Source organism: Camarhynchus parvulus, unplaced genomic scaffold (genome assembly GCF_901933205.1).
Source record: "Camarhynchus parvulus unplaced genomic scaffold, STF_HiC, whole genome shotgun sequence".
NCBI lineage: Eukaryota > Metazoa > Chordata > Aves > Passeriformes > Thraupidae > Camarhynchus > Camarhynchus parvulus.
The window spans coordinates 1-21631 of record NW_022148448.1 but is presented as its reverse complement, the minus strand read 5'-3'; the positions used below and the strand labels follow the sequence as shown (position 1 = coordinate 21631).

Genomic DNA, 21631 nt, shown 5'->3' with positions numbered 1-21631 from the left:
GACCAGTATGGACCAGTACGGACCAGTATGGAGCCGCAGGGCTGCCCGGTGCCCTCCCAGTGCCCTCCCAGTTCATCCCAGTCTATCCCAGTATAAACCAGTATATCCCAGTATAACCCAGTCTATCCCAGTATAAACCAGTATGGACCAGTATAACCCAGTATGGACCAGTATAACCCAGTATAACCCAGTCCCATCCCAGTCCGTCCCAGTCCATCCCAGTCCATCCCAGTCCCATCCCAGTCCATCCCAGTCCCATCCCAGTCCATCCCAGTCCCATCCCAGATATCCCAGTCCATCCCAGTCCATCCCAGTCCCATCCCAGTCCGTCCCAGTCCATCCCAGTATAAACCAGTATATCCCAGTCCATCCCAGTCCATCCCAGCCCTTACGGTTCCGGTCCAGCCGCAGCAGCCGCAGGCGGGGAAGGGGCGGGGCCACGCCCACCTCGGTCACGTGGTTGTCGGAGAGATCCAGTTCCTGCAAACTGGGTTATACTGGGAGGGACTGGGATGGACTGGGATGTACTGGGAGGGACTGGGAGGGAACTGGGATATACTGGGAGGGACTGGGAGCGAACTGGGAGGGACTGGGAGGGACTGGGGGCAAACTGGGATATACTGGGAGGGACTGGGAGGGAACTGGGATATACTGGGACGGACTGGGAGCAAACTGGGAGTGACTGGGTTATACTGGGAGGGACTGGGAGGGACTGGGTTATACTGGGAGGGAACTGGGATCAAACTGGGAGGGACTGGGAGGGAACTGGGTTATACTGGGAGGGACTGGGACCAAACTGGGAGGGACTGGGAGGGAACTGGGTTATACTGGGATATACTGGCAGTGACTGGGAGGGAACTGGGATCAAAATGGGAGAGACTGGGAGGGACTGGGAGCAAACTGGGAGGGACTGGGAGGGGACTGGGAGTGAACTGGTTTATACTGGGAGGGACTGGGGGTTACTGGGAGCACTGGGAAGACTTGGTGGTGTTACTGGGAGGGACTGGGAGCACTGGGACGGGTTACCGGTGTTACTGGGACGGGTTACCGGTGTTACTGGTTTTAACTGGTTTTAACTGGTTTCTCACCCGCAGTCTCCGCAGCGCCCCCAGCGCCGCCGGCAGCGCCCGCAGCTCATTGCCGGCCAGCTCCAGGCGGCTCAGCGCGGCCATGCGCTCCAGCAGGGGGACACTGCTCAGCCCCTGCACCAGTATAGACCAGTATAAACCAGTATGGACCAGTATGGACCAGTATGGACCAGTATGGACCAGTACAAACCCCAATAAAGCAATATAAACCAGTATAACCCAGTATAAACCAGTATGGACCAGTATGGACCAGTACAAACCAGTATAAACCAGTATGGACCAGTATAAACCAGTATAAACCAGTACAGACCAGTACAGACCAGTATGAACCAGTACAAACCAGTATAAACCAGTATAAACCAGTATAAACCAGTATGGACCAGTATGGACCAGTACAAACCAGTATGGACCAGTATGGACCAGTACGGACCAGTATGGACCAGTACGGACCAGTATGGACCAGTACAAACCAGTACAAACCAGTATGGACCAGTACGAACCAGTACAAACCAGTATAAACCAGTACGGACCAGTATGGACCAGTACAAACCAGTATGGACCAGTACAAACCAGTATGGACCAGTACGGACCAGTATAAACCAATAAAAATACAAGAACCCTACCCAAAACTCTTCTAAGCCCTAAACCAGTGTAAACCAAGTACAAACCAGTACAAACCAGTATCACTGAAAGTCACCCTGAAGAGCCACCAAACCCTTTCCCAGTATAAACCAGTATAAACCAGTAACCCCGAAAGTCCCTCCCAGTAACCCCCAGAGCCTCCCGAGCACCCTCCCAGTACAAACCAGTACAAACCAGTACAAACCAGTAACCCCAAATCCCCATTTTTTCCTCTTTCCCCCCCGTTTTTAACCCTTTACCTCCCTCCCAGTTCATCCCAGTTTGTCCCAGTTCCCTCCCAGTACAAACGAGTAACCCCCAGACCCCAAACCAGTCCAAACCAGTATAAACCAGTACAAACCAGTTACCTTGTTGCTGAGGCTCAGCCGCTCCCCCGCTCCCAGCACGGCCAGCGCGGCCTCGAAGCGCGACCGGACATCGGCCACGAACCCGGCCCGGAGCGGGTCGGCCTCCTGAAACCAGTACAGACCAGTATAAACCAGTACGGACCAGTATGGACCAGTACAGACCGGTACGGACCAGTACAAACCAGTAAAAGCAGCAAACCCCCCAAAAATCCCGTTTTTTGCCCATTTTAGAGCCCGAAATTCCCCCAAATCCCCTCCCAGTTCGTCCCAATTCCCAGTATGGACCAGTATAAACCAGTATGGACCAGTATGGGCTGATATAAACCAGTATAAACCAGTACAAACCAGTATAAACCAGTATGGGTTGATATAAGCCAGTATAAACCAGTACAAACCAGTATAAGCCAGTATATCCCAGTACAACCCAGTATAAAGCAGTATAAACCAGTATAACCAGTATAAACCAGTATATCCCAGTATATCCCAGTACAACCTAGTATATCCCAGTATATCCCAGTATAACCAGTATAAACCAGTCCATCCCAGTATATCCCAGTACAACCCAGTATAAACCAGTACAAACCAGTACAAACCAGTATAAACCAGTATATCCCAGTATATCCCAGTATAACCCAGTATAAACCGTATAACCAGTATAACCCAGTATAAACCAGTATATCCCAGTATATCCCAGTACAAACCAGTATATCCCAGTATAACCACTATAACCCAGCCCAAACCAGCCCAAACCAGTACAAACCAGTATAACCAGCCCAAACCAGCCCAAACCAGCCCAAACCAGTACAAACCAGTATAACCCAGTATAACCAGTATAACCCAGCCCAAACCAGTACAAACCAGTATAACCAGTATAACCAGTTACCCGCAGGCTCCCCAGGTGCTCGCGGATCTCCCGGGCCCGGCCCCGCGGCTCCAGCACCGCCAGCAGCAGGGCCAGGGTCAGCAAACAGCCTGCAACCAGTATAAACCAGTATAAACCAGTATGGACCAGTACGGACCGGTATGGACCAGTATGGACCAGTACGGACCAGTATGGACCAGTATGGACCAGTATGGACCAGTATAAACCAGTACGGACCAGTATGGACCAGTACGGACCAGTATGGACCAGTATAAACCAGTATGGACCAGTATGGACCAGTATAAACCAGTATGGACCAGTATGGACCAGTACGGACCAGTACGGACCAGTACGGACCAGTACGGACCAGTATAAACCAGTACGGACCAGCATAAACCAGTACGGACCAATATGGACCAGTATAAACCAGTATGGACCAGTATGGACCAGTATAAACCAGTATGGACCAGTACGGACCAGTACGGACCAGTATGGACCAGTATGGACCAGTACGGACCAGTATGGACCAGTATGGACCAGTACGGACCAGTACGAACCAGTACGGACCAGTACAAACCAGTACGGACCAGTACAAACCAGTACGGACCAGTATAAACTAGTACGGACCAGTACGGACCAGTATGGACCAGTATGGACCAGTATAAACCAGTATGGACCAGTATGGACCAGTACGGACCAGTACGGACCAGTATGAACCAGTACGGACCAGTACGGACCAGTACGGACCAGTATGGACCAGTATGAACCAGTATGGACCAGTATAAACCAGTATGGACCAGTATAAACCAGTACGGACCAGTATGGACCAGTATGAACCAGTATGGACCAGTACGGACCAGTATGGACCAGTATGGACCAGTATGGACCAGTATGGACCAGTATAAACCAGTACGGACCAGTACGGACCAGTATGGACCAGTATGAACCAGTACGGACCAGTATAAACCAGTATGGACCAATATGGACCAGTATGGACCAGTACGGACCAGTATGGACCAGTATGGACCAGTACGGACCAGTATGGACCAGTATGGACCAGTATGAACCAGTATGGACCAGTATAAACCAGTACGGACCAGTACGGACCAGTATGGACCAGTATAAACCAGTATGGACCAGTATAAACCAGTATGGACCAGTATGGACCAGTATGGACCAGTATAAACCAGTATGGACCAGTACGGACCAGTATGGACCAGTATAAACCAGTACGGACCAGTATGGACCAGTATGGACCAGTATGGACCAGTACGGACCAGTATGGACCAGTATGGACCAGTACGGACCAGTATGGACCAGTATGGACCAGTATGGGCCAGTATGGACTAATAAAAACCAGTACAAACCAGTACAAACCAGTGAGACGTTTTTGGGGTATTTTTCAGGGTGGTTTTGGGGTAATTTTGGGGTTTTTGGGGAGTTTTTAGGGGAATTTGTAGGGTTGGCTTTGGGGTGGTTTGGGGTATTTTTGGGGCGGTTTGGGGGGAATTTTGGGGTATTTTCAGTATTTTTGGGGTGGTTTTTTTGGGGATATTCTGGGGTATTTGGGGTGGATTTCGGGGATTTGTGGGGCATTTTTGGGGTGGTTTGGGGCTGTTTCTGGGGTATCTGTTTTGTATTTTTGGGGTGGTTTTTGGGTATTTTTGGGGTGGTTTGGGGGGATTTTCGGAGCGTGTTTGGGGTGGTTTTTGGGGCGGTTTTTGGGGCTGTTTTTGGGGTATTTTGGGGTTTTTTGGGGGGTATTTTAGGGGTATTTGGGGTTGGTTCTGGGCTGGTTTTTGGGGCGTTTTTGGGGTGGATTTGGGGATATTTTTGGGGTATTTTTGGGAATATTTTTTGGGGTGTTTTTAGGATTTTTTCGTCAGTATTTTTGGGGTGGTTTTGGGTGATATTTTGTGCGCATTGGGGCGGTTTTGGGGCAGTTTTGGGGTATTTGGGGCATTCTGGGGCGGTTTTAGGGGAAATTTGGGGCATTTTTGGGGTGGTTTGGGGGCATTTCTGGGGTGGTTTTGTGGGGCGTTTTGGGGCATTTTTGGGGTTGGTTTTGGGGTGGGGTTTTTGGGTGTTTTGGGGGTGGTTTGAGTTTGGTTTTGGGGTGGTTTTTGGGGAATTTTGGGGGTATTTTTGGGGTGGGTTTGGGGTATTTTGGGGTATTTTTGAGTGGGTTTGGGGTGTTTTGGGAGGTGTTTTTGGGGTGGCTTTGGGGGGTGATTTTTGGGGTGAGTTTGGGGGTATTTTTGGGGTATTTTTGGGTGTTTTTGGGTTTTTTTTTTCAATATTTTTGGGGTGTTTTGGGGTAATTTTGGGGGTAATGAGGAGTGGTTTTGGGGTATTTTTGGGGTGGTTTGGGGCATTTTTGGGGTGTGTTTGGGTTATTTTGGGGCGGTTTTGGGGTATTTTGGGGGGCGTTTTGGGGTTGGTTTTGGGGTTGGTTTTTGGATATTTAGGGAAATATTTTTGAGTGAGTTTTGGGTGGTTTTGGGGTATTTTGGGGTGGTTTTTTGGGGGGATTTCAGGGGCATTTTCAGGGTGGTTTTGGGGGTGGTTTTGGGGCATTTTTGGGGTGTTTTAGGGTTGGTTTTGAGGAGGTTTTTGGGGGATTTTGGGGCTTTTCTGGGATCGGTTTTGGGGTGTTTTGGGGGCATTTTTGGTGTATTTTGGGGTTTATCTTGGATTGGTTTTGGGTGTTTTTTGGGGGTATTTTGGGGATATTTTGGGGTGGTTTTTGGGTATTTTTAGGGTGACTTTGGGGTAGTTTTGGGGTATTTTGGGGCATTCTTTGGGGTTATTTTTGGGGCGTTTTCTAGGATTGGTTTTGGGGTGTTTTTTAGGGTATTTGGGGGTGTCTTGGAGGAATTTTTGGGGCATTTTTTGGGGTAGTTTTTGGGGTATTTTAAAGGTTATTTTTAGGATGATTTTGGGGTATTTTGGGGCTTTTTGGGGGGTGTTTTTGGGCTGCTTCTGGGGTAATTTTTTGGTATTTATGGGGTGGTTTTGGGGATATTTTGGGGGTGTTTTAGGTGCATTTCTGGGGGGTTTTTTGGGGTGGTTTGGGGCTGTTTTTGGAGCATATTTGGGTTATTTCTGGGGTGATTTTTGGTATTTTGGGGGCAACTTTGGGTGGTTTTGGGGTATTTTTGGTATGGTTTTGGGGAATTTTTGGAGTGATTTCTGGAGGTATTTTTGGGGTGGTTTTGGGGTGTATTTTTGGTATTTTTGGGCTGGCTTGGGGCTATTTTTGGAGTGTATTTGGGATATTTTTGGGGAGGTTTTTGGGGCTGTTGTGGGGTATTTTGGGGGTGTTTTTGGGGTACTGTTGAGGTATTTTTGGGGCAATTTTTTGGAGTATTTTGGAGGGGTTTGGGGGGTATTTTTGGGGTATTTTTTGGGGTTTTTTGGGCGTTTTTCAGGTTCTTACCGCGGCTCTGGGGCTCGAGCTCCAGCAGCTCCTGGCACATCTGCACCTGGTCCTGCAGCACCTGAGCCTCGGCCACGCCCAGCTCCGGCCTGGGGGCGGGGCCAACAGGTGAGAAAAGGGGCGGGGTTTGCCAAGAAAGGGGCGTGGTTTAACGGCATAAGGTATTGGGTGGGCGTGGCTCAAACCCAGGGGGATACATGGAAGCTGAAGGTGGGTGTGGCTTAATTAAGGGGCGTGGTTTGGGTGTAAAGGGGCGTGGTTTAACCCCATAGGGATGAATGGCAGATTCCAGGTGGGCGTGGCTTAAGGGGCATGGCTTTGGACAAGGGGCGTGGCTTGTTCCCCATAGGGACAAATATCAGTGGTGGGTGGGCGTGGCTTAACCCATACAGGGATGAATGGCAGCTCAAAGTGGGCGTGGCTTAAGGAAAGGGGTGTGGTCTGCAAAAAGGGGCGTGGCTTACCAGAACAGCTCCCTCTCCACGATTGGCTCCTGCCACCAAGCCTCAGCCTCACCTGGGAGAGAAAGGGGCGTGGCCAGGTGAGAAAAGGGCGTGGCCGGGAGTGGGCGTGGCCAGAGGGGGCGTGGCCTCACCTGGCAGCAGCGTCACCTCGTGGAGGGCGGAGTCAGGCGCCCAGGTGACCTCCAGGTGGGCGGAGCTCTCGGTGGGCGGGGCAGGGATGTCGCAGAGCTGATGTCACCCGTCAAGGTGTGCCAGGTGTGGTGGCCACGCCCACCCCCAAGCCACGCCCACCCCGGCCCCACCCTCGACCTTCAGGGGGAGGATACCCAGGTGTGGCTGGGGCGGGGCCGCCCCTCCACTGAGCGCCACGGCCCGGGCAGGGTGGAGCCATCCATGGTCGCCGTCAGCTCTGGGCACTCTGGGTTCACCTGGGGGGGAAAAAAGCACAAAATTTTGGGTGTTTTCCTACCAAAAATTGGGAATTTTCAGCACCAAATTTGGAGGTTTTAGCAGGAAAATGGTTGGGACACCAGGTCTACCCATTGAAGTGAATAGGAATTCTTGGACAACAGGTCTACCCCATTAAAGTCAATGGGGATTCTTGGACAACAGGTCTACCCCATTAAAGTCAATAGGGATTCTTGGACAACAGGTCTACCCCATTAAAGTCAATGGGGATTTAGGGACACCAGGTCTACCCCATTAAAACCAATGGGGATTTTTGGACACCAGGTCTACCCTGTTGAATTCAATGGGGATTTATAGATGACAGGTCTATCCCATTGAAGGTAATGGAGAATTACTGACACCAGGTCTACCCCATTAAAGTCAATGGGGATTTTGGGACACCAGGTCTACCCCATTAAAACCAATGAGGATGTAGGAACACCAGGTCTAACCCCATTGGAGCCAATGGGAATTTAAGGACATGAGGTGTACCCCATTAAAGTCAATGGAGATTTTGGGACACCAGGTCTACCCCCATTAAAGTGAATGGGGATTTAGGGACACCAGGTCTACCCCATTAAAGTCAATGGGGATTTAGGACACCAGGTCTACCCCATTAAAGTCAATGGGGATTTATGGACACCAGGTCTACCCCACTGAAGTCAATGGGGATTAAAGTACACCAGGTCTACCCCATTAAAGTCAATGGGGATTTAAGAATAACAGGTCTACCCCACAGAAATCAATGGGGATTTAAGAATAACAGGTCTACCCCACAGAAATCAATGGGGATTTAGGGACACCAGGTCTACCCCATTGAAGTCAATGGTGATTTATAGGCAACAGGTCTACCCCTATTTAAATCAATTGGGGTTTAGGGACACCAGGTCTGCCCCCATTAAACCCAGTGGGGATTTAGGGACACCACATTTATCCATTAATAAAAGCTTGATTGGGAAAGGTTACTGGTTAAACTGGCAGCACTGGAAAGGGCTAAGGGGAAGCACTAGGAGAGGAAATCGAACCACTGGGGGGGATCTGGAAACACTGGGAGGGAGGAAAGGAGGAAACTGGACAAACCAGGAGCACTGGGAGGGGGATACTGGGAGCACTGGGAGGGCAAATTTGTTGAACTGGGAGCTATTCCTTGTGAGCACTGGGAGTGGCTAAGGAGGAGCACTGGGGTGACTGGGAGCACTGGGAAGGTTTACTGGGGATAAATGGGGATAAACAGAACACCAGGTCTACCCATTGAAGTCTGTGGGATTTTGGGAGACCAGGTCTACCCCACTAAATAGAATGGGGATTTACAAACACCAGGTCTACCCCCATTGAAGTCAATGGGGAGTTAGGGACACCAGGTCTACCCCATTGAATTCAATGGGAATTTTCAGACAACAGGTCTACCCATTAAAGTGAATGGGAATTTAGGGACAGCAGGTCTACCCCCATTGAAGTCAATGGGGATTTAGGGACACCAGGTCTACCCCATTAAAGTGAATGGGGACTTATGGACACCAGGTCTACCCCATTAAAGTCAAAGGGGAATTATGGACACCAAGTCTACCCCATTAAAGTGAATGGGGACTTATGGACACCAGGTCTACCCCCATGAAAGTCACAGGGGATTTAGAAACAACAGGTCTACCTGCATTGAAATCAAAGCGATTTAGGGGCACCAGATCTACCCCTGTTAAAGTGAATGGGGATCCAGGGACACCAGGTCTACCCAGTCGAAGTAAAGGGGATTCAGGCCCACCAGTTTGGGGGGTTTTGGGTGATCCAGATGATTTTGTGGGTACCCAGGAGATTCTGGGGGGGATCTCAGAGCTTTTTGGGGATAGCCAGATGTATCCAGGTGATTTTTAGGGGGCATCCAGGTGATTTTTTTGGGGCAACTAGGTGTATTCAGGTGATTTTGGGGGTACCCAGGTCATGTTTTGGGGGGATCCAGCTGTGTCTAGGTGATTTTTAGGGGGGATTCAGGTGATTTTTTCAGGGTGATCCATGTGATTTTTGGAGACATTCAGATGATTTTGGCGGCACCCAGGTGATTTTGAGGGGTACCCGGGTGATTTTGGGGGCAATCCAGATGTGCCCAGGTGATTTTTGGGGTTCCCAGATGTCCCCACTCACCTTGACAGGCCGGGAGAAGATGACGGCCAGCGTCGCGTCCTCGCGGTCCACGTGGACACAGATGACCCTCGGAGGTGGGGGAGCTGTCAGGGGGCACCCCAACATTCAGGGGGCACCCCAAAACTCCAGGTGAGAGCCCCATGGATGGGAGGGAAGCCGGGGTTACCTCGGGAGAGGATGCAGCGCAGGTACACCCAGGCGCTTTGGTCCGTGGGGTCGGTGAACACGGCGTTCTGCACCAGCTCCAGCTCTGGGGGGGACAAAGGGGGCACCCCAAAATCTCAGAGGGCAAAAAGGGCACCCCAAAATCTCAGTGGGGGTGCCCAGGTGTGTGGGAGGTCAGGTCTTACTCAGTGAAGGTAATGGGGATTGTAAGGACACCAGGTCTACCCCATTAAAGTCAATGGGGATTTAGGGACACCAGGTCTACCCCATTAAAGTCAATGGGGATTTATGGACACCAGGTCTACCCCACTGAAGTCAATGGGGATTTTGGACACCAGGTCTATGCCATTAAAGTCAATGGAGAATTTAGGACAACAGGTCTACCCATTGAAACCAATGGGGATTTGGGGACATCAGGTCTATGCCATTAAATTCAATGGGGATTTAGGGACACCAGGTCTCCCCCATTTATCCCAATGAGGATTTAGTGACACCAGGATTTAGTGACCCCATCCAAGTCAATAGAGATTTTAGGACACCAGGTCTACCCCATTAAAGTGACTGGGATAAATGGGACACCAGGTCTACCCATTGAAGTCAATGAGGAATTTAGAATACCAGGTCTACCCCATTAAAGTCAATGGAGAATTTTGGACACCAGGTCTACCCCTTTGAAATCAATGGGGATTTTGGACACCAGGTCTACCCCATTAAAGTCAATGGGGATTTAGGGACACCAGGTCTACCCCATTAAAGTCAAAGGGGATTTAGGGACACCAGGTCTACCCCATGAAAACCAATGGGGCTTTAGGGACAACAGGTCTACCCCATTAAAGCCAATAGGAATTTAGAGACACCAAGTCTACCCCATTAAAGTCAATGGGATTTTTGGACACCAGGTCTACCCCATTAAACTACATGGAGAATTTTGGACTCCAGCTCTCCCCACCCACCCCAACCCCTCTCTATGTTCATCCCCATAAATTTTTTGGGATTTCCCCTTTCCGTGCCCTTTTCCCGGGGAATCTCTCACCTTCCTTCAGCCTCTCGGGGGGCAGCGCCCCGGCCTCGCCCTCGCCCCGGCCGCGGGCGGGCGCCAGCAGCCGCAGCCGGTGGTGCCAGGCCGAGAAGTTGGAGAAGTCGCGGCTCAGCAGGGCCCCGGCGAAGGCCAGCTCGGCCTCGGGCTCCTGATCGGCCACCAGAGCCCGCCGGTGCTCCCAGGCGTGGACTGGGAGGGCACCAGTACAAACCAGTAAGGACTGGGAACCGCCCCAGAGCCCCTCAGGCTTGTAACAGCAGCTCCCAGTATAAACCAGTAAGGCTTCATGCACCCAAACCCATTCCCAGTGTGGTCTAGTGGATCCTAGATTTACCAGCTTTATACTGGGAGGGCACCAGTACAAACCAGTAAGGACTGGGAACCGCCCCAGAGCCCCTGAGGGTTCTAGCAGCAGCTCCCAGTATAAACCAGTAAGCCCAGTACATCCCAGCCCCCATCTCAGTATAAACCAGTAAGCCCAGTACATCCCAGGCCCCATCCCAGTATAAACCAGTAAGCCCAGTACATCCCAGCCCCCATCCCAGTATAAACCAGTAAGCCCAGTACATCCCAGCCCCCATCCCAGTATAAACCAGTAAGCCCAGCAGCCCCAGAACTTGCGCCCAGTGGGTCCGAAGCTCCCTCCCAGTATAACCCAGTATAAACCAGTACAACCCAGTGACCCCCAGAACCCCATCCCAGTATAACCCAGTATAACCCTGTAACCACCAGAACCTCATCCCAGTATAACCCAGTATAACCCAGTATAACTCACAGTGGCACCAGGTCCTCCTGGCCAGCTGGGGGCGCTCACACACAGCCCCAATTCCCTCTCCCAGTACAAACCAGTGACCCCAGCCCTATCCCAGTACAAACCAGTGACCCATCCCAGTATAACCAGTGACCCCCAGCGCCCCCAGGACCCCATCCCAGTCTATCCCAGTACAAACCAGTGACCCACCCCAGTATAACCAGTACACCCTAGCGCCCCCAGGACCCCATCCCAGTCCATCCCAGTCCATCCCAGTCCCTCCCAGTCCCTCCCAGTCCGTCCCAGTCCATTCCCAGTCCATCCCAGTCCATCCCAGTCCGCCCCAGTCCCTCCCAGTCCATCCCAGTCCATCCCAGTCCATCCCAGTCCGTCCCAGCCCATCCCAGTCCATCCCAGTCCATCCCAGTCCGTCCCAGCCCATCCCAGTCCGTCCCAGTCCGTTCCCAGTCCGTTCCCAGTCTGTCCCAGTCCATCCCAGTCCCTCCCAGTCCATCCCAGTCCATCCCAGTCCCATCCCAGTCCCATCCCAGTCCGGCCCCAGTCCCTCCCAGCCCATCCCAGTCCCTCCCAGTCCGTCCCAGTCCCTCCCAGTCCATCCCAGTCCCTCCCAGTCCCTCCCAGTCCCTCCCAGTCCATCCCAGTCCATCCCAGTCCATCCCAGTCCCTCCCAGTCCATCCCAGTCCCTCCCAGTCCCATCCCAGTCCATCCCAGTCCCATCCCAGTCCCTCCCAGTCCCATCCCAGTCCATCCCAGTCCATCCCAGTCCCATCCCAGTCCATCCCAGTCCGTCCCAGTCCGTCCCAGTCCATCCCAGTCCATCCCAGTCCATCCCAGTCCCTCCCAGTCCATCCCAGTCCGTCCCAGTCCCTCCCAGTCCGTCCCAGTCCCATCCCAGTCCGTCCCAGTCCATCCCAGTCCATCCCAGTCCATCCCAGTCCCATCCCAGTATATCCCAGTATATCCCAGTACAAACCAGTCGCTCCCAGCACTCACAGTTGCGCGGGTCGGCCGCCAGCAGGCGCTCGCACAGCGCCAGCTCCTCCCGGCCAGCAGGGGGCGCCCCGGCCTGGCCCAGCACCCAGCCCCGGTGGTGCCAGGCCCCGTAGGATTTGGGGTTCACCCCCAGGCACTGGGCCACGAAGGACAGCTCCGAGGGGACCCTGGAACCGGTACAAACCAGTACAAACCAGTACAAACCAGTACAAACCAGTATGGACCGGCATCGGTGGAAAAAAGCAGAAAATAGCGGTAAAAGTTAATGAAAACCAGTATAAACCAGTAAGAACCAGTGTGAGATAAACACGTGGAGACGACTGTAGATCATTATAGGCCAGTAAAAACCAGTATGGACCAGTACAAACCAGTATGGACCGGTATAACTGGTAAAAACCAGTACAAACCAGTACAAACCAGTACGGACCAGTATGGGTGCTAAAAACCAGAAAAAAGTGGCAAAAACCAGTAAAAACCAGTATAAAATGGTAAAAAATCTGTAAGAAAAACCAGTATAGACCAGTTCAGACCAGTATAAACCAGTACGAACCAGTACGGACCAGTATAAACCAGTACAAACCAGTATAAACCAGTACGGACCAGTATAAACCAGTTCGGACCAGTATAAACCAGTACGGACCAGTATAAACCAGTTCAGACCAGTATAAACCAGTACGGACCAGTATAAACCAGTATGGACCAGTATAGGTGGTAAAAACCAGAAAAAATAGCAAAAAACCAGTAAAAACCAGTATGAACCAGTAAGAACCAGTATAAGATAAACTCATAGAGATGATTGTAGACCAGTATGGACCAGTAAAAACCAGTAAGGACCAGTATAAACCAGTATGGACCAGTATGGACCAGTATAAGTGGTAAAAACCAGTAAAAACCAGTATAAACCAGTAAAAAACCAGTACAAAAAAAGTAAAAAAATATAAGGCAAACCAGTATAAACCAGTTTAGACCAGTACAAACCAGTATGAACCAGTATAAACCAGTAAAGATGAAAAAAAGCAGAAAAAAATGGCAAAAACCAGTAAAAAATGGCAAAAACCAGTATAAACCAGTATAAACCAGTGTAAGACCAACTGGTAGAGACCATTATAAACCAGTAGGGACCAGTATGGACCAGTATGGACCAGTATAAACCAGTATGGACCAGTATGGACCAGTATAAACCAGTATGGACCAGTATAAACCAGTATAAGTGGTAAAAACCAGTATAAACCAGTACAAACCAGTACCACCCAGTCCAAACCAGTATAAACCAGTACAAACCAGTACAAACCAGTAACCCCAACCCCCCTTTTAACCCTTTCTTCCCCACTCCAGACCCTTCCCAGCGCCCTCCCAGTCCAACCCAGCGCCCTCCTAGTCCAAACCAGCCCAAACCAGTATAAACCAGTCCAAACCAGTACAAACCAGTCCAAACCAGTATAAACCAGTACAAACCAGTCTCCTCCCAGCGCGGGCAGCGCGCGGCGCCGCAGGTTCCAGCAGGTGCCCACGTCGGGGTTGGCGGCCAGCACCGAGCCGGTCAGGGACAGCACCTGGGCGGGGGGGACGCCCTGGAAACCAGTACGGACCAGTATAAACCAGTACGGACCAGTACGGACCAGTACGGACCAGTACGGACCAGTATGGACCAGTACGGACCAGTATGGACCAGTATGGACCAGTACGGACCAGTATAAACCGCTATAAACCTGTATAAACCAGTAAACCCAAGCCCCATCCCAGTCCCTCCCAGTCCCACCCCAGTGACCCCCCCAGTATAAACCAGTATGGCCCAGTGACCTCCCAGTGCCCCCACATCCCCTCCCAGTATAAACCAGTAACCCCCAAATCCCCTCCCAGTCCCTCCCAGTTTAAACCGGTAACTCCCAGTTCATCCCAGTAACCCCAAACCCCCTCCCAGTACAAACCAGTAACCCCAACCCCCATCCCAGTACAAACCAGTAACCCCAACCCCCATCCCAGTACAAACCAGTAACCCCCAAACCCTCTCCCAGTACAAACCAGTAACCCCAACCCCCATCCCAGTACAAACCAGTAACCCCAAACCCCCTCCCAGTACAAACCAGTAACCCCAAACCCCATCCCAGTTCCCTCCCAGTCCCTCCCAGTTCCCCCCAGCCCCTCCCAGTATAAACCAGTATGGCCCAGTCTCCTCCCAGTAACCCCAAACCAGTCCCTCCCAGTCCATCCCAGTACAAACCAGTAACCCCAAATCCACTCCCAGTCCATCCCAGTATAAACCAGTGCCCCCAAACCCCATCCCAGTACAAACCAGTACAGACCAGTAACCCCCAGCCCCATTCCCAGTACAAACCAGTCCCTCCCAGTACAAACCAGTACAAACCAGTACCCCCAGCCCCATTCCCAGTCCAAACCAGTACAAACCAGTACCCCCAGCCCCACTCCCAGTCCCTCCCAGTCCAAACCAGTACAAACCAGTACCCCCAGCCCCACTCCCAGTCCCTCCCAGTCCAAACCAGTACAAACCAGTACCCCCAGCCCCATTCCCAGTACAAACCAGTACAAACCAGTACCCCCAGCCCCATTCCCAGTCCAAACCAGTACAAACCAGTACCCCCAGCCCCACTCCCAGTACAAACCAGTACAAACCAGTACCCCCAGCCCCATTCCCAGTCCCTCCCAGTACAAACCAGTACAAACCAGTACCCCCAGCCCCACTCCCAGTCCCTCCCAGTACAAACCAGTACCCCCCAGCCCCACTCCCAGTCCAAACCAGTACAAACCAGTACAAACCAGTACCCCCAGCCCCATTCCCAGTCCAAACCAGTACAAACCAGTACCCCCAGCCCCATTCCCAGTCCCTCCCAGTACAAACCAGTACAAACCAGTACCCCCAGCCCCATTCCCAGTCCCTCCCAGTACAAACCAGTACAAACCAGTACCCCCAGCCCCACTCCCAGTCCCTCCCAGTCCAAACCAGTACAAACCAGTACCCCCAGCCCCACTCCCAGTCCCTCCCAGTCCAAACCAGTACAAACCAGTACCCCCAGCCCCATTCCCAGTACAAACCAGTACCCCCAGCCCCACTCCCAGTACAAACCAGTACAAACCAGTACCCCCAGCCCCATTCCCAGTCCCTCCCAGTACAAACCAGTACAAACCAGTACCCCCAGCCCCACTCCCAGTCCCTCCCAGTACAAACCAGTACAAACCAGTACCCCCAGCCCCATTCCCAGTCCAAACCAGTACAAACCAGTACCCCCAGCCCCATTCCCAGTCCAAACCAGTACAAACCAGTCCAAACCAGTACCCCCAGCCCCACTCCCAGTCCCTCCCAGTACAAACCAGTACCCCCAGCCCCATTCCCAGTCCAAACCAGTACAAACCAGTAACCCCAGCCCCATTCCCAGTCCAAACCAGTCCAAACCAGTACCCCCAGCAGGGCGGCCATGCTCTCCCGGTAGTGCCTCAGTTTCTCCTCGCGCGCCGGCCGCACCGTCCGGGCGGAGCTTGAGCCGCCCGTGCTGGGACAGAGCGCGGCAAACTGGGATAAACTGGGTAAACTGGGATAAACTGGGGCAAACTGGGCAAACTGGGATAAACTGGGATAAACTGGGATAAACTGGGTAAACTGGGATAAACTGGGAGGGACTGGGATAAACTGGGATAAACTGGGTAAACTGGGATAAACTGGGGCAAACTGGGATAAACTGGGATAAACTGGGATAAACTGGGATAAACTGGGATAAACTGGGAGGGACTGGGGCAAACTGGGATGGACTGGGAGGGACTGGGGCAAACTGGGCAAACTGGGCAAACTGGGATAAACTGGGTAAACTGGGATAAACTGGGATAAACTGGGATAAACTGGGAGGGACTGGGGCAAACTGGGATGGACTGGGATAAACTGGGAGGGACTGGGGCAAACTGGGAGGGACTGGGGCAAACTGGGATAAACTGGGCAAACTGGGATAAACTGGGACGGACTGGGATGGACTGGGATAAACTGGGAGGGACTGGGAGGGACTGGGAGGGACTGGGAGGGACTGGGAGGGACTGGGGCAGGCTGGGAATGGGGCTGGGATCAAACTGGGACATACTGGGACAGACTGGGATCAACTGGGAGGGACCAGGATGGACTGGGAGGGACTGGGACATACTGGGAATGGAGCTGGGATCAACTGGGACAGACTGGGACAGACTGGGACGTTACAGGGCCATACTGGGAGGGACTGGGAGGGAACTGGTTTGGACTGGTTTGGACTGGGAGGGAACTGGGATGAACTGGGACCATACTGGGAGGGACTGGGAAGTCACTGGGATTAACTGGGCCGAACTGGGGCCGAACTGGGCCATACTGGGCCGAACTGGGCCATACTGGGATGAACTGGGGCCGAACTGGGCCATACTGGGATGAACTGGGCCATACTGGGATGAACTGGGCCGAACTGGGGCCGAACTGGGGCCGAACTGGGATGAACTGGGCCATACTGGGATGAACTGGGCCGAACTGGGGCCGAACTGGGGCCGAACTGGGCCATACTGGGATGAACTGGGGCCGAACTGGGCCATACTGGGATGAACTGGGCCATACTGGGCCGAACTGGGCCGAACTGGGGCCGAACTGGGCGCTCCGGGCCCGGCCGGTTCCATTCCCGCAGGATGGGGGGGGTCAGGGAGGGGTTCGGGCCCGGCCGGTTCCATTCCCACCCCGGGGATGGGGGGGGGGGGGAGCCGTTCCCCTCACCATTTCCTCAGCTGGGCGCGGGGGATCCGGGACCTGCGGGCGACACCGGAGCTCAGCGCGGTCCCGGCGGATGCCGGCGGATCCCGGGGCCTCCCCGGTGATCCCGGTCCCGGTGGGATTTCCCTCCCCCGTCCATTCCCGCCATCCCGGCACTCACCGGAGAAGCGGCGGCGGCGGCTGCTGAGGGCGGCGCGGGGGCTGCCGGGAATGGCGGCGGCGCGGGGCATGCTGGGATATACCGAGGCACAAAAGCGGCCGCGCCCCGTTGCCTTGGCAGCGCGCGCGGTGTATGATGGGATACACCGAGGCGAGCAGCGCGGCGCCATGTTGTCGCGAGTGCTCGCTTTACGGCGGTGCGGCGTGAGGACGGTTTCGGGACGGGAGAACATCTGGAGAACATCTGGAGAACGTCTGGAAACTTCTGGAAACGGCTGGAAAACCGCTGGAAACCACCCGGGAACAGCTGGAAAAGGCTCCACCCACTCTGTCCTGGGCATGGCCGGTGCTTCGGCCACCACCGGCCACTCCATGGTGGAAAGGCCTCGATGACCACGGGACAGCAGGAGGACAGGAGGTCTCGATGACCACTGGACACTGAGTGGACAAAAGGCTTCGGCCACCCCTGCTGGACACTCAAGGGAGCAGCAGCGGTCATCAATGACCACTGGTGGTCATTGACAGCCATGAGTGACCATCAGTGACCATCAATGAGCATGAATTGGCATCGATGACCATTGATGGCCAGCAATGGTCAGCAATGGCTGTGAATGACCACTAATGGTCATCGATGGCCATCAGTGACCATCAATGGCCATCAACTGTCATGAATGACCATCAAAGGCCATCAATGACCATCAATGGCCATCAACTGTCATGAATGACCATTAATGACCATCAATGACCATCAATGGCCATGAATGACCACTAATGGTCATCGACGGCCATCAGTGACCATCAATGGCCATGAATGACCACTAATGGTCCTCAACAGCCTTCAATGGCCGTCAATGACCATTAATGACCATCGATGACCATCAGTGACCATCAATGATCACTAATGGCCATCAATGACCAGCAATGACCATCAATGACCATCAATGGCCATCAATGACCATCAATGACCATGAGTGACCATCAATGGCCATCAATGGCCGTCAATGCCCATCAGTGACCATCAATGACCATCAATGACCATCAGTGACCATCAAGGGCCATCAATGACCATCAATGACCATGAGTGACCATCAATGACCATCAATGGCCGTCAATGCCCATCAGTGACCATCAATGACCATGAGTGACCATCAATGACCATCAGTGACCATCAACAGCAACCAATGGCCATCAATGACCATCAATGACCATGAGTGACCATCAATGACCATCAGTGACCATCAACAGCAACCAATGGCCATCAATGACCATCAATGACCATCAATGGCCGTCAATGGCCATCAGTGACCATCAATGACCATCAATAACAACCAATGGCCATCAATGACCACTAATGGTCATCAACAGTCCTCAATGCCCATTGATGACCATCAACGGCCATCAATGACCATCAGCAGCAATCAATGACCATAGACGACCACCGATGACCATCGATGACCATTGATGACCATCGATAACCATCAGTGCCCATCAATGATCATCAATGATCGCTAATGGTCATCAACAACCATCAACAGCTATGAACGACCATCAACGACCACCAATGGCCATCTGTGACCATCAACAACTGTCAATGACCATCCATGACAATCAATGATTATCAACAGCCATCAGTGACCATCAGTGACCATCAGCAGCCATCAACGGCCATCGATGACCATCAGGGACCATCAGTGACCATCAGTGACCTTCAGCAACCATCAAAGGCCATCAATGACCATTGATGAACATCTATGACCATCAGTGGCCATCGATGACCATCAACGATGATCAATGGCCATCGATGACCATCAGTGACCATCAATAACCATCAATGACCATTGATGACCATCAGTGACCATCAATAACCATCAATGACCATCAATGACCATCAACAACAACCAATGACCATCAATGACCATCAATGACCACCAATGACCATCAATGACCACCAATGACCACCGATGACCATCAACGAACCCAAAATTTCGGGTTTGGCTTTTGCCTTGGAGTCTCTGAGAGGTTTGTGCAATCATGGCCTCCAATTATCTGCTGTAATTAGTCCCTGGAGAGGCTTTGTCAGTAACAACACTCAGTGGGCTCATTAATGCTTCAGGGTACTTCAGTTATTTTAAGGTACTTGGTGTTTCCCTTTTGATCCAGACTCTGTGAGAGGTTTGTGCAATCATGGCCCCAATTATCTGCTTTAACGAGTCCCTGGAGAGCTTTGTACTGACACTCAGTGGGGCTCATTAATACTTTGAGATACTGAAGGGTTTTAAGGTACTTTGGATTTTCCTTTCCACACTGAGTCTCTGAGAAGTTTTTGTGCCATCCTGGCCACCAGTTCTCTCCTCCAAGGAGTCCATGAGGAGCCTGTGTTGGGAATGGACCTCAGTGGGACCCATTCATGCCTTGAGACACTTTGGGTGTTTTCTTCTGCCTTTGACTCCTGGAAAGGTTTGTGCAATCTCCTCTCAGGCCCTGAGGTTCCAGGGCTCAGCTCCAAATGCACCACGGGGCTCATTAGGGTCAGGCAAGTCCTGACAAACCATGGCTCTGCCTTGATTTCTCTTTGTTCTCCTGCAGTTTATCAGGAAGGTTTCTGTAGTGGTTTTGGTTCACCAATTTGAGATTTCTCAGCCAATGCATCAATTAGTGTGGTGGGTTCAGGGTTGGTTCATTACCAGTGCACTCACTAGAACATCCTTACTCATTTCCCGCGGTGAGGTAGGATTAGAAAAAAGGCAAAGTAGGCTCAGAAGTTTAAAAGGGTATAAAGAAAAGTTTATTAATATTAACTACAGGAAAGCTTAATAAGAATAAGATGGACCTCGGTGGGACCCATTCATGCTTTGACACACTTAGAGTTTTTCCACTGACTTTGAATTCCGGAAAGGTTTGTGCAATCTCCTCTCAGGCCCTGAGGTTCAAGGGCTCAGCTCCAAATGCACCACGGGGCTCATTAGGATCAAGCAAGTCCTGACAAACCATGGTTCTGCCTTGATTTCCCTCTGGTCTTGTCCTGTTCATCAGGAAGATTTCCTTTTACAGTTAAGGAGAAATATTTCAAAGAGCTTTTAAGAAATTTGTAATCCTATTTTAAAGAGTGTATTTTATTACTGCTCTCTTTAAAGAAGAGCTGATTGCAGCATTCTGTGATTGCTATTGATGTAGGGCTGCTCCTAAGGTCTGGCCGGGTCAGTGAAGTTTTACCTTGGTGCTGACCCAGTGTGGACAATCTTGCCTCACATTCCCTAACCCTATGTGAGAAATCATTTTTACTTTCAAAAATTTAAATGGTTTGTTAAGACCTTACCAATTTACAGCTGAAGGGTCTTGATTTTCATATCTTTGATGTGAAATGAGTTCCCCTGTCTGAATCAATCTTGTTTGCCATCCCATATTGGGGAATGATTGATTCTAGAAGTGTTTTACTCACAACATTGGCATTGGCTTTCACAGTGGGTACCACCTCTACCCAATGAGTCACGTGATCGACTATCACTGGCAAAAACTTCCACCGTTGTACCTGGGGAAGCTCAGTAAAGTCTACTTGGATGTTTTGAAAGGGCTGTAAGGCAGTTCTCCCCCTCCCCTGGGTGTTTTCCTCATGATTTTCTTATTCACTTGTTGACATATCACACACTGTTCAGTTACTTGCTTAGCTATCCTGAAAATTCCTTTGCATCCCAAATACCATAGAAATTGATCACTTAGCGCTTGTGTAACCCAGTGTGTTGTTCCATGTATGCCTTCCAGCATTTTCTTGGCAAGGGGTTCATTCAACATTTGCCTCCCATCTGCTAGTCTCCACTTCCTTTCCTTATCCATCTTGGCTCCTATTTTAAGGAGTTCTTCCTCTTTTGTCCCACTGAATACAGGGACTTCTTGCATTTCTCTCATGGGGTTTAATACCATTATTAGTTTTTCTGTCTCTGATTCACTTGCATTTTTAACTTCTAAATCTCCTAAATTATTCTGTCACACCTCCTGAGTCACCACTTTTTGATGTCCTTGAACGTATACCACTGCTACTTTTTCTGGTAATTGTAATGTTTCTAGCACTTCTAAAATAAGTTTTTCATGAATGAGTCCGTTTCCCTTTGAATTTATTAGCCCCCTCTCTTCCCAAATTTTCCCAAAGTTATGCACTATTCCAAAAGCGTATTTTGAGTCCTGTATCTATTGTTCCCCTTTTCTGCACTAATATTTCCAGAGCTCCCTTTTAGGGCACACAACTCACACGCTTGGGCTGACCAGTTGGAAGGTAACTTTCTCTTTCTATGGCCACCAACCCTTCATGCACTATAGCGTACCCCGATACCCTGTGCCCCTTTATTACCTGTGAAGA

General features: G+C 51.5%; 1 protein-coding gene across 1 annotated transcript; it reads right to left on the bottom strand.

Moving 5' to 3' along the window:
- Positions 1-305: 305 nt before the first annotated feature.
- Positions 306-16866, bottom strand: RABGGTA (Rab geranylgeranyltransferase subunit alpha; the record flags this gene model as incomplete). The annotated part of the gene is given in 16 exon segments (XM_030970515.1): positions 306-480; positions 1089-1202; positions 2078-2182; positions 2961-3049; positions 6379-6467; positions 6843-6894; positions 6974-7070; positions 7169-7270; positions 9426-9508; positions 9592-9675; positions 10624-10818; positions 12396-12562; positions 13851-13966; positions 15811-15865; positions 15867-15901; positions 16807-16866. Coding segments are annotated over 16 exon segments (1618 nt in total), but the record flags the coding sequence as incomplete, so codon positions are not given.
- Between the last annotated feature and the right edge of the window lie 4765 nt (positions 16867-21631).